At 33.5% G+C, this 17,730-nt stretch overlaps 1 protein-coding gene and 1 non-coding gene across 2 annotated transcripts; both read right to left on the bottom strand.

Annotated features, from left to right (window-relative positions):
- Positions 1-2,201: 2,201 nt before the first annotated feature.
- Positions 2,202-16,067, bottom strand: LOC101514158 (callose synthase 5). The gene is made up of 43 exons (XM_073369323.1): positions 15,971-16,067; positions 15,599-15,850; positions 15,405-15,505; positions 14,362-14,483; positions 13,857-13,953; positions 13,613-13,723; positions 13,399-13,527; positions 13,191-13,283; positions 13,018-13,109; positions 12,774-12,900; positions 12,503-12,640; positions 12,340-12,416; positions 12,156-12,234; positions 11,937-12,062; positions 11,737-11,851; positions 11,266-11,600; positions 10,815-10,867; positions 10,651-10,711; positions 10,487-10,568; positions 10,359-10,408; positions 10,171-10,257; positions 9,706-9,828; positions 9,526-9,621; positions 9,300-9,383; positions 9,053-9,213; positions 8,457-8,580; positions 8,257-8,351; positions 8,045-8,162; positions 7,724-7,875; positions 7,043-7,152; positions 6,835-6,960; positions 6,678-6,746; positions 6,286-6,475; positions 6,072-6,183; positions 5,870-5,989; positions 5,648-5,763; positions 5,482-5,565; positions 4,946-5,058; positions 4,631-4,860; positions 3,504-4,301; positions 3,334-3,384; positions 3,050-3,235; positions 2,202-2,754 (listed from the first exon to the last, which is right to left on the bottom strand). The coding sequence occupies exons 2-43, from the start codon at positions 15,783-15,785 to the stop codon at positions 2,524-2,526; spliced, it is 5,751 nt and encodes a 1,916-aa protein (XP_073225424.1). The 5' UTR covers positions 15,786-15,850; positions 15,971-16,067; the 3' UTR covers positions 2,202-2,523.
- LOC113786806 (small nucleolar RNA J33) lies at positions 6,669-6,749 on the bottom strand. The gene has a single exon (XR_003473120.1). It is a non-coding gene; the product is annotated as a small nucleolar RNA J33 (small nucleolar RNA).
- Positions 16,068-17,730: the final 1,663 nt, after the last annotated feature.

Below are 17,730 nucleotides of genomic sequence, written 5' to 3' on the forward strand. Positions count from 1 at the left end.
TTGTCAAACTTATGTTTCTTTTTTCTTTTCTTTTATGTCAACATCAAATCTAAAAGAAAAAAATCTTGAAATATGTGATGTTCTTTTCATCTTTTCTTTTCTTTTCTCTTTATTTTCATTTATTTCAAATATAATATAAAAATTATAATTTTTTCTTATAAATAAATCAACAATCTCTCTAAAAATTATAGTATAAATAAGATTAAAGAAAATATTATAAGATTTACAAAATTTTATTGATCTTTAATATAAAACTATTTTTAAAAGTTGATTTGCATTACTTATTGATTTATTTCCAAAATATACCTCTATTGAATTTATCATTAGAAACAGTCATAGTAAGGATAATTATCAAAAGTAACACGTATTTAACAAATTTAGTGCTACAACTATTTTTCAGTATCAGTAAATGTTTTAAGTGGGTTTTTTAGTAGGGACAAAGGAAATATACCACTAATAATCACATTAAGATATTTGTTGAAATATTATATAAAGTATTATATTGATTATGTGCCATATATTTTTTCTTTTATGAGATTCTTTTATTCTATTTGGATAATTTAAAAGCAATGGAGCATAGCAAAATGTAACAGAAGATACATATTTAATTTTATTGTTTGAATATTTTATAATGGAATATAATTAATTTTCTATTCAATTGAATACACTCCAATTTGGGAGAGTGAAAAATTGAAAGAAAAGAGTGGTATTAGATGAAATGAGTTCCACCATACTCTATTTCTTTCCACTCATTTTTTATAAAACCAAACAATGAAACTTAATATTATTCCATTCTACTCCACCACTTTCCATTAATCCAAACAAAATTTTAAGTATGTCTCACATCCGTATATCATCAACAAATTTTCTTTAAACTTTTTACTAATTTACTCCTAAAAGAATAATGAGTTCACTCACTAATTTTTATTTGATGTAAATCAGCAACTTATTACACTTTAATGTGTGGCAGTAATTTACATAATAATTAAAATGTGCCAGTAATTTACATTTTCGTAGTTATAATTTATTAGGCAGTAAAACTCATACATAGAGAAAAGAAGAATTATGAATTCAAACATGTGTCTCAATGTTAAACATTTATGCAGCCTTTTACCATTTAAACTGTATTTACATGACATAATTTAACTCTTTTAAAGTGATTAAAGTGGAAAATTAAAAATCAGTATTTCAATAAAATCGTGATCTGTTATCACATACTCATACAATATCCACATTTAGTCTATTAGTAATTAATAATATTCACTTTACACTCTAAATAGAACAAAATTTCTATATTAAATAATTCCAATTGGGTAAACATCTCTCTCTAGCTCTCTGTCTCACACACATATATATGTATATGTATAGGAATATTTAAAAAAAAAAAAGAATATGAAAATATTGTTTTCACTGGGACATCCATATATGTATGGTCGTATTAATTAATACTCCTGTTTGGGCATTTTTACCTTGCTTGTTGGGTAGGGAAGGCATTACCTCACCTCATTATTTGGAACTCCAATTTCATCGTTTGTGTTTGCTTCAACTTTCAATGTCTTATTTTATTGCTCATCCCTTGCTTCAGGCTTAATTTATTCGTGGATGCCTTCTTTTTTACTACTACTGTATGTGTTAGGCACGGAACATAGCGCCGTTAAATAAAAGAGTAAAGACACTCTCTAGTCATCACACATTATCTGGCTATATCAGTTTTGTTGCTTTATTTGGATGTAAAACAAATAAAAAATAGGTTGATTTTTCTCATTTGTTCAGGTGAAAATAATGTAACAGATATAGTTTAATTAATATGATGTTCTTTTACATCATTAAAATAACAAATACTACTATAAAGCTGTTCGTGTATGCATATACAAAATATACAGACATTAAAGCTTTAATTAATACAATACAATGGTATTACGTTTCTGATGCATTTTTCTCAATTTTGTGATTTTGTTTTCTCATCGTGTTATTTATCAACCGTACATTTAGCTTAATGTTAGATGATTTTTTTAGAAAATAGATAATCTAACAAAAAATGTTAACTCTAATATTAACCAATCAATTTGACCTTAGTTGAATTTTTTTAACCACTTGAATCTGCTCAATCTTTGATTATATTAAAGATTTTACTTCACTAAATTTAGTTGTGTAAATGTGAAGAAAGAATAGAGAAATTTCTAGGATCACAATCAAGTCAATAGAGGTAAAGAATCATACAAAATTTGATATTCAATTCTTCAGTTTTCACATGGAAAAAGGAGAATAAGAATGATGAGAGCGGTTAGATACAGTTTTATAACACTAAGGATATTGTTCTCTCATCAGTATTTAAGATTTTACATGCACTGGCTGGAATAATTACTCTGTTGGCAAGCACAGACCAGTTTTTTCAACTTGTATGCTGCAGAGGTAGAGTTAGGACTAATGGGATATCGATATACCATACGCAGTCCATATTCACTATGGACTGGATTTAAAGCCCCCCTCGGCGGAATGCTGCAGAAAAGGTTTGATTCAGTCTTACTTATTCTTCTTGCCACCGGCCAGAATACGCTGGATTTGAAGTCCTCTACTGAATGCTTGGTTGAATAGCAGCCTAGTTTGGAATTCTGAAACAAAGGGGAACCATGCCAATATGGCCACAGGTGTAAAAATAATCACTGCCATCAGGTATTCGTAGCCCCTAGCTAAAGCTTTAACTGATCCCCACATTCCAATGCCCTTCACCAATGGCCTGCATGATTGTGCTATCTGCACAATAAAACACCACACCAGTCAGAAAGAAGTGATTTTACTTTCACCTTTGCATGAATAAAGAAAGAGACTTATATTGGTTGAATTTGAGATCGTATATCAAGAGAAATGATTAGTTAACAACTGCTATGATGAAGGACCAAAAATATGACGAAGCCCCAAGGTGGTTAGTTGCGACAACTAAACCAGTGCCAAGAGAAATTCATGGAAGGCCCAATTTAGGTCAAATGTATCTGGGACACAAAAAAGTGCATAACCACCAAAGAAAAGGTGATGACTAATAAACAAGTACCAGTATAATTGCCCATGCTGTTGGCAAAAAGGCGAGGAGGCTGGCAAAGATGTCTCCAACAGTGAGACTAAGCAGAGTAAACATTAGGCCCAAGGCAACCATGGCTCCAATAAACAGAAACAATTTGAGAAGACGAAACATCAACTGGAAATCTGCACTGAACTGCTTTCTACCCATGGACACAATCTGCAGTTTCAGATGCCACCAATTAATAAATTCATTATCAAACATATGCAGCAAAAATGTTTTAATCAGAATGAACTTTTTGATCCCAGGATACCAACCTTCAAGATAACCATGACAGCTACTATTACTAACCAGGAAAGAGCATAAACCTGAACAGAAATTGCATGTCAGGAAACTATATTTACTGCCATTGTTTGGGGGGTGAGGAGGTGTTTCCGGAATTTGACATGACAACATTAAATAAAATTAAGTTAGCATGCATAATTACCACAATGCTCTTGTCTCCTCTGGCTACATTTAGATGATACACAATACCATACTGATAGACGAAGAAACGCAAGGAAAGAAGAATCTCACAAATCCGCCCAATAAAGCCAGTGTGCTGCAGATGCTCCTGTTCCTCGTCCCACCATGACTCCCAACTCTTGTTTGAAGGAACACCAATACCACCTCTATTACTAATCCATTTATTCCAATCATCCCAGTCCTCAACTATCTTCTGCCACTCAAATCCTGATGGATTAAAAAGGAAAGGAGCAAACAACCAAGAACAAACCAAGAACCACATTGACCATGAGAGAAGACCATATGCTGCTGAATCAGGTGTTGCTGCTCCATAAATCTTATAACAAATGAGCAACATTGTGAGCTCCATCCCTTTGACAAAGTGACTCCTAGAGTACATCCTGTAATTGTCTGCAAACTTTTCATGGCGAACAACAAATCCACGTCCAGTGGCTCTGTATTTTGCCCCTCCGTGAAGAAGAGTGCGTCCAAAATAGTGCATTTTTGTTCCAAGCGAGAAAGTGAAGAAAACAGGTGCAAGCTGTAACTGCATTATTATGAAGTCACCTAGAGCAGTTCTGAACCCTCTCTCTAATCCAATTTCCATGACCATGGGCAAAGTCATCAGAAGTCCTATTTGGACAAGTGACTGTGAAGCAATTGCAGCCTTTAATGTATCATCTCCTGTTCTCCTAGCAAACTTCACTATTGCAGCCTCAAATCCACTTAATGACAGGTACAGTTTGCCATATAGGAAAGCATAAGACGTAAGGACTACAACCTGCAAATCAGAAAAAGAAATATTTACTGCTATATGCAGAATTAACATATCATAAAATAAAAACACAAATTCAAGTAGGCTACTTTTATAGTTCCCCAAAAGAAATTGTCAACTCTCAATATAACAATACTGTCAGGTAACTTTTTTGTGGGTTGAGGATATATATACATGGTTTAGTGTTCAAGTAATAAGAGATTGATTTCCAGATCAATTACCCATATTGTCGCATTTTAATAATAAAGTTTTGAGCAATAATGATACTAATAATAACTGTATCTATAAAAACAGAAAGTATTGTTTGGCTTTATCCTAAATACATTAACCATTACCATTGAGCTGGTATAAAATCCAATGGTCGTAAAATAAAATGATAGCATGCGGAAAAAGTCAAAACGATGCCCCAGCCTGTAGACGTCTCTGCTTAGTATTTGCTCTCCATTACCGCAAGCCACCTTTGCTTCAAAAAGTGAGATCTGATTGAGGCCAACATCTCTACCCTTTCCGACTTGGATGTATTCATGATGAGTAATATTCCCACGTCGTAGTGTTGAGTTGAATCCTGTATAGGATAAGGCATGTGAATCGTGATGTAGAGGAAGAAATATCAAATATCAATGATAACAAATATGTTTCAAGAATGTTACCGGCAAAAATATCCTCACTCAAATGGATTCCACGAGAAGCCTTACTCATCCCTCCACGGGTAATGTGGAAAATTCTATCAAAAACATCTGGATGACCATAGTGAAATCGTACCCTAGAATTTGACAAATCCATTATTAGCCAGAAAATATATACCCTGCACTATATCCATTCTAATGATATATTTCTTGCAGCAGTAGTAGAGGAGATGTAAAAGAAAATTCCCATAGTTCATTATCATTGTCAGTAAAGTTTCATCTAATATAGGGATGACAGTACAGAAAAAAATAAAAAAAAAATAAAAAAAAATAAAAAAAATAAAAGAAGACGGAATGAGAAAGCATAAATTCATCACCAAGCAAAACTTTGAGAAGTATCATTTAAATAAGAAGCTGATCTTTGAAAGAAGATTTTTATATATATATTGCATGCATTTATCTTTTTAAAAATCACTGCTTTAAGTTAAGACAACAATGTCTTAAGTTAAACAAGTACTTGTATATAAAAGTCAACCATGTCATGAAATCACTAGACTTACTTCAGGGGTCTTGCAAGAACTCTTTGACCAATTGTGACAAAGCTTGTTTCTTGATTTGACATAAACCAAGCCAAGGAAGAAACACTGTACCAAGTGATAGAATTAAGTAATAGGGAAACTTTAACATGACAGATTTCCTTTATATGTAAAATAAAAGTCATCAGACCTGCCAGTGAAGATATGCTCACGAACACCTAATATAGTAGGTCGGCGCACTCCATGGTCCTCATTAAATTCCTCCAGAAGGTTACGCATTTTCAAAGCTTCTTCCAAGTAATTATCCTAGAAGAAATTTGCATTACACCATTTTAATAGGCACTGACACCCAGTTTCACCTAGTTATTGTTTCAAAGTTAATAATTATTTAGCAAAACAAGTTTATGTTTACCTGGTTCATGTCGATTGTCTGAAGAGCTTCTCCTCTAGTAAAAATGATTGCATGGTTTTGATTTTCAGGTTTGCCTTCACCTAACTTCGCTGGACCTGGCAGTTTTATTCTATATATTTCCTTCACAAAAAATAATAAAACCATAAGTTCAAAGATATTCATGAGTAAGTTAACTTGTTTCTGGACATCAATATGCATTTACTTGGTCATGATTGTCCACAGCTTTGACCAATACAGAGTAATAAACTTTCTGTACTTTTCCTCCTTCTCTTTCTTCAACCTCATCAATATATGCCACACGAAGCGAGGGATTGCTACAAATGATGAACCAGAAATGATATTCTTAAATCAAGTGACTACAAGCGAAATAAATATTGTACTTGAGTTGAGCATAATTTATTAATTGGAGAACATACTTAACCATCAAGTTCAGGATGTCTGTTGCACGACGGTCTCCACTACGCTTCTGATTCCCGTAGTTCTGACAGGTAGCAACGTATGTAAATTTCATGTCAGCTACAGCCTCTAAACTAGCATATAGTGATCTGTGACTCTTTTTATCTTCCTCAGATGGAACGATAACAGCTTTATATCCATCAAGTATCTCTGCCCACAATACAATCATATATTATTGGCACATAGAACTACTCTTTTGTCGACCACCAAGAAGAATATGAATATGTAGTGACTTGCACATAAGTGACAGGTTATGTATTGATCATAAATGAAAGAGGACCAGGATTTGAAAAAGCTATAAATCACATGCTTACAATTGCCACAGTACGAAATAAAAAGAAATTATTCTTACCCTTTTCATTAGCCATATCAAGAAAAGCCTGGAGCTTAAGAGCCCTCCGGTAGTACATCATTCCCCTAACTGCATTAATTTATAAGTACAAAATAAAAATTATTAACCGACCAAACCCTTCTGCAGGGATGGAGAGGGAGAAGTTAACAATCATTACCTGTCCTGCAAAGTGTTTGCCCTCGTAATGAGGCCCAGTGACGTAGCTGCAATATATTTTCATCCTTTTCCCATACCTCACTATCTTTCTTACAATCAAGTCGTTCCATGAAGTTATTCCACTCATCTGATAAAATTACGGCAGTTTAGCTCAGTCCTTTTTCTAATAGCAAATTACAGTAAAATTATATTATGTTTATTATACAAACCAGGGTATATCTTCTGCAGGTAATATATGATTGACACACCATCTTCATTTTCAACCTCAAGGTCATTCTTCGAGTAGACAGTCTCTTCGCTGTAGTATGGAGTTAGGACACTGCAACAAAAAGCGAAACACTAGTAATGAGCATATGACATGTTAGCGCAGAATAAGGACAGTTGGTCCACTAATTAGTTAATAGATAGAGTTACTTAGATGAATAGGGCGAATTATGATGGAGGAAATTATTTTGTGAACTTGATCATGTGTGAAAGGACAAAATCCTTTGTTAAGGAGAAACCTTGAAGGAGAGGTCTCTCTCCATAAAGAGGAGCCTTAGCCCAGCAATTGGAGTGGTTTCTATGTGAGTAGGAGGTCATAGGTTTGAGTCACGGAATTAACCTCTTTTAAATGAAACGCAAGGTTAACGACAATAGAACAAAAATGAGCTTTATAGGACCAAATTTCCCTTTTATATAACTCAGATTTGTAAAGAAAAACGGTACTCTTTATCACATTTTAAGAAAAATAACACATGACCCTGAAGGTTATAGCTTCTACTGGTTTTGGGATGATGTAGACAATTAAAATATTTAGTTCAATATCCAAAAGAAAAGGGTGAAGTTCCTGCAGATATTGGCATATATCTTCATGGTCATGAGTTCTGTACAACAAACAAGCATCAGACCTGAACGAGAGCATTTTACGAACTCTAGGAGCACGAGGCATATCCATGAACAGCGAATTGGTAAAGAATGCAATCCTTCTGCGTGCTTCAAGGTTTGTTGGAATCTCAATGGCAGACTCCTTCACCGTCAACAGTAAGTGAAGACGCCTGATCTGAAACACATAATTATTCATAAGTTATAGGAGCATCTGTATAGTTTTCTTTTCATATTGAGATAAATTTTATTAAGGAAGAAGAGAAGCATATGGAAAGCTAATATACTAATAATAAACTATAAAAGTATAAATGTTGTAATTTATTTATATTAATATTACTAATTACCTGTTCCTCCCATTGTGATGTAGCCACTGGAGGGAAGAGTAGAGCGGGTTTTGCATCAGAACCAGCAAAAAGTTGCCTTCCAGTATCCTTGCTACTAAGATTAAGTTCTGCTAATTCGCTGATGAACACAGTGTGAAAAGCAAATGTTATTAAATTTAGTGAAAGAATTGTAGAATTTTATAATTCAAATGTGTGTAATTATGTTAACCAACCTGATTTCATTCACCATCATATCACGAGTACACACTTCTAACATGTCTTGCAACAACACCACCACTGTGTCGCGCTTGGATGAATCTGCATCTTTCTGTAACCAGAAAGGAATATGTAAGCTTCCAAATCGGATAGTTATAGACATACCATTTAAGACTACAAAGGGAAGATACAATTAGTTTTCCTTCAAATGACTCACCAAAATTTCCACAAGCTCTACAAATTTCTTGCAAAGGGAAGGCAAAAATACCATTCGGAAATTTGTAAGAATTGTATTTTTAGAGATGCTGTTTTCAATTTCCTTTATGATGAGAGAGATTGTCCTGTTCCATCACAATGAATTTAGAATTACTAGTGATCATATTACTTTTATAGCTTTAATTCTATCCACTAATTAAGAACAACAACACAAGCAACTAATATGAAATTTGGAATGACCTCTATAATGCAATAAGTAATTTTAATGAGGTTCAAACTAAAAAATGATAACATAAGCTAAACATTTATTCCTTTATTTGTTTTGGGTTGTTAAGTGGTCCAGGAAGACATTTTAAATATAACTAGAAACATAACTGGAAAGTAAAAGCACATCAAACAAGACTAATTGCTGTTCATGAACTTCAATGGAAACAGCAAGAGCCACATATGTAGTAGTTGTACAAAAAGAGAACGTGGGAAAGAAAAACATGCTGAAATGCTAATAGAACCGGATCATAATTTCACTTTGATAATGCTTTTAGTGTGAAGTGCAAACTAAAAGGTACAGACATCAATAGGAAATATACTAAAAACGACCTTTTCTCAGCTTCTCCAACCACTAAAGTATTCAAAATATGTTTGAAAGACTCATAGCATTCAATCACGCCACATTTCATATACTCATCTGCACATATGCGTTTCCAAAGATCAGAGTCCTTTCCTCGAAATTGAGCTGCCATATCTAGTGCAATAGGAATCTGCAAAGTTGACAGGGAGTCGATTATATGAACTGGTAACAAACACGGGTTTTAAAAATTGAATTAAACAGGGAGTCAATAGGAACCTTGCTTGCAAGCATAAATGGTGGCCATTGAATTATTTTCAGGCTAGGATCTGATGAGTAAGGAACCATCAAAAGATCCATTTCCCTGGAGTGATGCAAACATAGTTTAGTCCTTGAATTTGATAGGTGATAAATGAAAAATCAAAAGATGGAGGAGGAAAAGAATAGTAGAAGCTAGGATTGAGAACAAAGAAAAGAAACTAAAGAGTTTGACTCTGAGGCCTTTCCTATCACTTATAATATCTTCCTCGCGGAAACTGCAAATAACTTCGTTCCATAATTGGGCAAATTTAGCAGCTTCACTCCTTCTGCTTGCAGTAATCTGTACAAACATTGAAACATGAGAGAAGACAAATAATTACATTTAGCTTAAACTTTAGCAATTAGAAGAAAATTTGATAGAAACCTCAGCAAATCCTTTTGAGAGGGTGAATCCCTTTTTCTTTCTCTTGTCAGTAGGAACCAAGTATGTGTTGAATGCACCAGGCAATGACTGAAACCGTGACCTTAGCATGCTCAGAGTGCGTATCTGTATAGGCAGATTGACACAACCTTAACTGGATGTTTAAAGATCATGACTAGAAGAATTTTATCTTTTTTGTTCTATAAAAGTAATCCAACTTGAAATTATTTGATATATCGCATAGAGAAATTTAATTTTCTTTAAAACTTGGAGCCTTCATGGTCCCATACAAAATGGAAGTGATGATCAGAACGTTATGTATCCAAAATGGTCCAGTAAACTTTTTATTAAATAGATTCGATTTTTTGTATGCACATTTTACAAAAATGGAGAAAAGCAATAGAATATTCAATACTCAAATTCTTTCCAGATATAGCAAGCTAGCAATAAGATAAAATTGACAACGACCTCTCCTAGACGGTCGAAGGCTCCAAGAACACCGCCACACACAGTTGAGAAGATGGCATACCAAATTTGGGTGTCCATGAAATAAACCTGCACTCAAAATGTAAAGAGATGTTACACTGAAAAAATTATCCCACACAATAAAAGATTAATATATGTGAACATGGCCAGGAAATATAGGAGGAACACACCATAAGTACAGGAGCCCAGAGTGCAGCAACTGCACCATAGTTATGTTGAGCTGCATAAACAGGAAATTTTGTATCAGTAGAATTAACAGAAAGTTACAATTGAATAATTAAAAATGGGAAGAAACTACCATTTGGAAAAAACTCGTGCCAGCCAAAATCAACATGTCGAATGCTCATTATATCCTTAGTTGGCTTAACAAGAGGCTTGATCTGAACAGAGACGATAGTCAAAAGAGGCCCAACAACTTCACAACACGTTTTAGGAAAGCAATTATTGCACATGTAAAAGTACCTGGACAAAGAAGCTGAAAGAAAATTTCGCAGCCAAAAGGAGCACCCAGAAAAGAGTGTACCTGAAATTTAAAATATAATTTAGTCGATGAGACAAATTTAAAACAAAAAAAAAGAGAGCAAACCTTAAATAACACTAGTTACATATTGCTATATAAAACTCACTTTAGAAGAGTAAATTGGCTCTCGTGCATTCCTCGTCCGACATAGATTCTTGGCTGCACATCGAGAAATAATAGTTCAGAAAATGAACAAACGAAAGTCGTGAATAATTAGTATTCTTGTCAGGGGGGCACAGTATCTGTACACAAGTACGTCAATGTGCATGTGTAATGTATTTATGCATTAACAATTAACAATTAACTATACACACTTAGGTATATTAGCTGTATGCTCTTCATAGGACAGAGATCAATAATTTTTCCATTCAAATAAAAGTGACAAAAAATTGCCTCTATCTCATTGATTTTTATGATCTGCTGGAGATATGCACTACTTTCACAATGAAAAATAAGCACATCACAACCATCATATCGACAAAATAATTTCAAGCCATTATTATGAAGAGAAATAGTTATAAATGTGGGAGTGAATTAAGCAAGATTGTACAAAGTACCTGTGACCACCATAAGAGGAGTCTAAATATGTGCCAGTCTGAGTTTTCGATCCAACGCCTGAACATGGGGAAAAGAAAGAGAACTGCTGCTAGTAAATTTGGGAGCAGATACACTGCAATTGCTAAAACATACAATGATGGAATCCCTTTCGATTGATGAAAAAAGGAAAGCAACTTCTTGATAAACTCCGGGGCACCGTCGAAGGAATGCACATAGAATAATGGAAGAACAATAACCCAAAGAAGACTGACAATGACTTTGAGAACATTTCTTAGCACATCAGTGAATCTCCAGCGATGAAAGCCAGGAAAGTTCAGAGCCAGGTCCAAGATACCTAAATCAAAATAAAGAAGAACAAATGAGACATCACTTCCTCCAGTAATAGGTTAAAAAAATTCGTTTAACTAGTTCTTCTGATAATAGCATGATAAATTTACTAAAACAAAGTCATATATTTGAGTTTGTCATACTTTGAAGTAAACGAAGAATGGCTGCTGTGATGAATATGCTAGAGAGCTTATATAAGACATCTTTGTGAAATAATTGCGTCACTGAAATATCTCCCCATGCAATTATGAACAACGCCTGCAACAAGAACGTTTTGGTCTTGTCAAAACAACAATCAGAAGAAAAATTGACATGACCATTTCCCTATGTTGAAAACAAATACCTGCAACCCCAGTAAATAAAAGGTCCAAAGACGATCAAAAGTGCGGAAGAGGTTCCAGAATGATCGGGTCTCAACAAAATTTGATTTGCCAATTCTTCCGGTTTTTGTCTGAGCACCCTTTCTTCCCTGATAAGAAATTTTATATATGTTGAACTGAATAAGCATTTTACATTCAGGCAAGTAACTTGTGAAAATTAAATGTTGGAACAGAATAAATACCTGTGTCGAGTTAAATGTTGATTTAAAAAATTCACCATCATCGCGCATGGGCCATCCAAGAGAAAAGCAATCAGGTGACCTTCAACAAAATACATTGATTGTTAAATCAATAAATTGTCAACGAAAGATGAAACAAGCCAGAAAAGTCAATTTGATAAGAAATGAAACCAAAAGGCAAACTAACCAGAAATACTCATTTAAATCATCATAGTTGCACCAGGCTGAGTGAGGAGCTGTTCCATCTTTGCTCTTCTCAGCTTCCTGTATTAATTAATTGATTATAACTCATCATTGAGAAGAAAGGTGCCTGATGTAAGCTGCAACGTCCATAACAGAAAAAATCATACCGTTCGAATTACTCTGTATATGGGAGTTATAACCTTGCGCAAGAATGCCTCATCATCACCACCATAAGAAGGTTTGATGTTTTCACCAGTAACAATGCTGACATTTCCGGCCAATAAACCATGAAGTTCATATGCCATCTGAAGTTAGAGTCAAACATTATAAATGCATGCAGACATTGTAAATATACTTAAAAACAAAAAAGAGTTGCATTTCATATGCAAAGACAATCTTGCCCAAGATAATGTGAACATATGAAAGAACAATGCTCACATTGTGAAATATGTAGCACAGACACTCAGGCATGAAGCGAAGATTGGATGCTTCACCCCATATGAGAAGATACAGCCCCATATAAAGCAACTTCCTCTGCTGTATCTCTTGCTGACCTTGAGGAAGTCTGTTTGAATGAACGAGATAAGTATTTTTAGCATAAAATTTCTAATTTTTATTCTTTAAAACTAAAGGAGGAAACATTAGACAAATATCTTCTGAATGAAGCACTGTCATATCTCACCGTAAACTATGTTTTCGTCCCAAAAATTTGCACCATGTCTTGTAATTCTTAAAGAGACCATTCATCACTGAATTAACCGCGCGATCATCAAGCTGCAATTGTCAAAAAAACAGTGGAATATAACTACAAGTTAAAAATAACAGGCTAGCCTTATATGAGAGACAGATAAGTACCTTGTTGAGAGGCTCAGCTTTGGGGTGTAGCCTTATATGAGAGTTAGCTAGAAGTAGAATCAAATGCTCTCTCTGGTTCCTAACGTTGTCTTTCTGAGATGGGAAAAACACAACAATTTGTTAACCATAATATAGTGCAGATACACAAAAACAGTTAGTCACGATCTTTCTCCTATCCTGCTTCTATTTTTGGGAGCAAAAAACATGCCTGGAACCCAAACATGGCTCTGAGCCAATCAAGCAGATCCAAATCTCCAGTTCTCTGGTGAGGTTGCTCGAATGAACTAGGCCAGTTCAAGCCACGAGTATTCCAAAGCGCAGAAACAGCTGCCTTAATCTATAAAACATGAAACCGAAGCAAAGAACTCAGTGGAATTCCAAACACAAAACAGAAACCACATCAATCATAGCAGAAATGATACCTCTTCAAGCTGCATAATAGGCTGAGAAGCCCCGGCAGAATCCAACGGAAGAATGTTAAAAGGGGCATAGATTTCCGTCTTTTCTTGGACATCTCTAGCAGCTGCAATGATCTGACACACCACAAAATTCAATGCTGTAAATCAAGCCTCCAAAATACATGAATATTGAGAGAAAATCAATGCAGGAAATTCCCATTTTTCAAAAAAAAATAAGATAAGGAAACATAAACAGATAAAGACTAACCTCGGGAGCAACTTCTTCGACTTTCTCAGTCTTGTTAACAGCACAAAGCACTTCAAAAAGCACACCAGCAGTCTGGTAAGCTTTACCAAGCTGTGCTCTGCAAAAGATTATCAAGGACAAACCAGTTAATCATAGAATGAAACGAACTATTATTACTCCCAACCATCTTAACGACAATTCACGCAGCCTAAAATAGGTGCATGTTTGAATCAGCAATGAATTTTCCAGAATCACAATATTTCATCGTGATTTTCACAAAAACTACACTTTAAAGCTTCGACAAAATGACAGTGCCACCGTGATTTTGTCTAACTCACTGCTCATCCAAGTTTGAATTGGCAGTAAGTTTGGTAGAATGGTGCAACATTCTAATTTTGGCAAAAACTACACGTTAAGAACTTCAACAAAATCATTGAGTCACCGTAATTTCGCCAAATGAACAGTGAATTCAAACATAGGCTAAAGAGGTATTGGTATAATAATAATGATAATATAATGTATGGACCTGTCTGCCTGCTCTCCTTGGTCAAGTGCTTTGACATAATTCTCATAGTATTGCTGATAATAAGCCTGAATTTCTCTTGCATCAGTCTTCTTAGCCCTAGCCTCAAGACTGGTCTCATTGTCCTACATTTCACAACTTTATGTAAGCTAATGAACTATGAATCATATAACTAGTTCAATCAAATTCATTTTTTGAGGTAACACAAAATCAGTTATTCGGAACCAACCAAATTATTTTGTCATATGGTGTCCCCATTTCTCCTTTAAAAAAAAAAAAACATAATTGTGTTTCTGAAACCACCCATTGCAAAATTGAGAGCGTGGAATGAATGAACTATAGCGTCTCCGATCTCCATCTGAAGGGAGAACGTGCAGTGTGTTTTGGCGGGTGAAGTGATTAATCAGAATCTTTTGCTAAGCTTATAAATTATAAAGCTTAATTGTAGTTTTGATTCTCTATTTTAATTAAATTGTGAAATTAATTCTTTTATTTTATTTCTCTATAGTTTTAATTTTCAAACAAAATTTTAATTTAAAATTTATGAAGTTTTATTTTATTTCTGTTTTTTGTTGACAAAATTCAATAGAAGTGGGCCTCACGTACTCACTAGAGTCACGTACTCGCTAGAGTCGAGAAAAGCCCAACTAGTACTTATAGATGAAGTTGCCTGATACCTATAATTGTAATCTTTGTAGAATGACTTCAATCCTTATCTCATTATCAACCTTAGTTTATTGTTTGTCATTTAATATTCATGACTTTCTAGTAAATATATATTTCACATTACTTAGGAGAAGAAAAATAATTATACTTATTAATATATTTTAAAATGTGTTTATTTTCATAATAAGGTCCAAAAAATGCACCAATATTTTTATAATAGGACATGACATAATATTATTGTTTTTTAATTTATAAAGTAACAACGGGTTTAGGAAAGAAGGAAAAGGTTAAAAAAAATGAAAAAGACAAAACATTGTGCATGCATGGAAAAAAAGTAATAGTTATTGTTGTGATAGAGGAAATGAGTTTATTTTACGTACCCTCTCCAATCGTTGTAGCAATAGTGTTTTAAACTGCCTCACACCACGTCCACTTGAGCTTTGATCCAACCGGTGTGCCTTCTCGAACGCATAGAAACGACCTTAAACAAAATTGTTTCAACAATTAAACCACAAATGTTCGAAATATAATTTGCAAAAGTGTAACAAAATATAATATAATATAATTCACATACATAGATAGGCAACCCTTGGACGTTCGCTTTCAATCTCATTAGCCACACGGAGAATAGGCGTGATAGAAGCGAGTGAGGAAGGGACAACAACGTCATTGTCGAAAACCTCCATCGAGAAGGTAGTCATGGCTGCGCTTCTCGACGGTCGTCGAGTCAGCGTCTGTTGTGGATGCTCGAGACTCGACATTTCTGTCGACTTTCTCGAGACTTCCACCTATTTGCCCCTTCTCAATCAACTCTTCCCTTTTCTCTCTACACAAAAACAAACAATAACAACAATGTCAATTAAAATGCACGTTTAATTTAATTTTGCTAGTTAAGAGATAATAATTAATGTGTATAATAATATGCAATGTTACATTGATGATGTACCTTTTGTGAATAAATTGAGAATTGAAAAGCGAAAAGTAAAAGGAGAAAAGGAAATATGATTGAAAATGGGTTAATTGATTTAAGAAAACCAAAAGCGTATCATGCAGGCTGCAAGAAAAAGGAAAAGGAGGGAAGAGAGAGGTGACACGTGGCGGAACGAGAGAGATAATTAGATGTCATCAAAGGGAGAGAAGAAATTAATGAATGGAAGAACACAATTTTCGGAGACAACACAAAGAAACATAAAAGAAAGGGCAACGAATTGATGATGCCCAAATTATTAAGATATTTGTTTGTTAATTAATTTACTTCAAAAGAAAGTTCATGATTCAAATCATAGTTTGTTTTATTATTGGTTATGTTGAATTAATTTATTTCTTTTCCTAGAAAATTCTACTAGAATATCCAGCACAACAAACAAATTTTGCATCAAGAGACGAAGTTACAGGTGGAGAATGTGTGAATTTGTTTGGAGAAATTAACTAACTAATCTACAAATAGAAATAAAAGTCTCAAATATTTGAAACAACTTCTTGGAGACTCTATATGTCAAGGTCCTTTCCCTCTGGACCCTATTTCCCTTGGCAAAATCTATTAGCTCCTCCATTTCATTCATATGTATCTTTTAATTAATTAAATTTGACTATTTTTTCCATTTAGAAATAGAATTAAGTTAGAGTATCACATTTGACACTAATTTTATGAATCAGGTGATTGGCTTTACAAAATTAATGAACATCATGATTTTTTTTTTTAAAAAGGAAATTGATATATTAACGTTTTCTTATAGATACTTGTTAAATATTATAAAGTAATAGAAAATTTGTGTTAAAAGAAAATAACTTTAAACTTTTTAAGAGTTGAATACTCGATTTTAAGACAAAAATTATGCATTAAAATTTTCAACAAAATGTGCAAATAAGAATCAAATTAATTAAATTTGTCTATTTTTCTTCTATTCAGATGGATGGAAGCTGAATCTAAACAAGATCTTTCGATCTAAATGGTGTAGTTATGCATAGTATCTTTCATAAGCTTTTTGAAGCCACCCTACATTATTGATATAGTTAATATTTGAAAGAAAATTTTGTAAGCTATACAAGAGTAAAAGTAATGGAAAGAATGTAAAGATTTAAAATCAGTTTTTTGTATCCTTCTTATATTTTCCACTAAATATGAATATGACTATTAAATTAATCTCTAATAAATTGACAAATCATTATTTAAAAGTTTATTTTATATTTCATCTGTTTCTATTTATAAATATGAGTGTTAATATTTGATCTAAATTTTAAACTAAATACATTTATATTTTTACTTATAAATAGAAGGAATACTAAGTATCATAACTTATGTAGTAGTCACTTACAAAACAATTGATCTATTTTTGACCTCCCCGACTGAAAATTCAGCAAAATATATAATACATGTTCACTAAAGCCTCTGTGTGAATGATAGCTTTGACACCAAACCAGTTAATTAAACACATCATGTCATTTAGTTGCTCTGTTAACTCCTCAATATTATCCCTAACAATATTGTTACTTTTTATTTAATTTTTGTGTTGAATAAATGTTTGGTCTCAATAAATATATTATATTTTATTTTTAATATATTCAAAAAAATTCTTCAAACAATAATTCTTCAGATATTTTTCACTAAAGATCTACTTCTAAATAAACTTTTATAATATTCTAAATATTCATGCAATAAAATTAAAAAATTCTAATGATAAAAAAAGTTTGTTTAAAAGCAGGAAT

This window comes from Cicer arietinum, chromosome 5 (assembly GCF_000331145.2).
Source record: "Cicer arietinum cultivar CDC Frontier isolate Library 1 chromosome 5, Cicar.CDCFrontier_v2.0, whole genome shotgun sequence".
NCBI lineage: Eukaryota > Viridiplantae > Streptophyta > Magnoliopsida > Fabales > Fabaceae > Cicer > Cicer arietinum.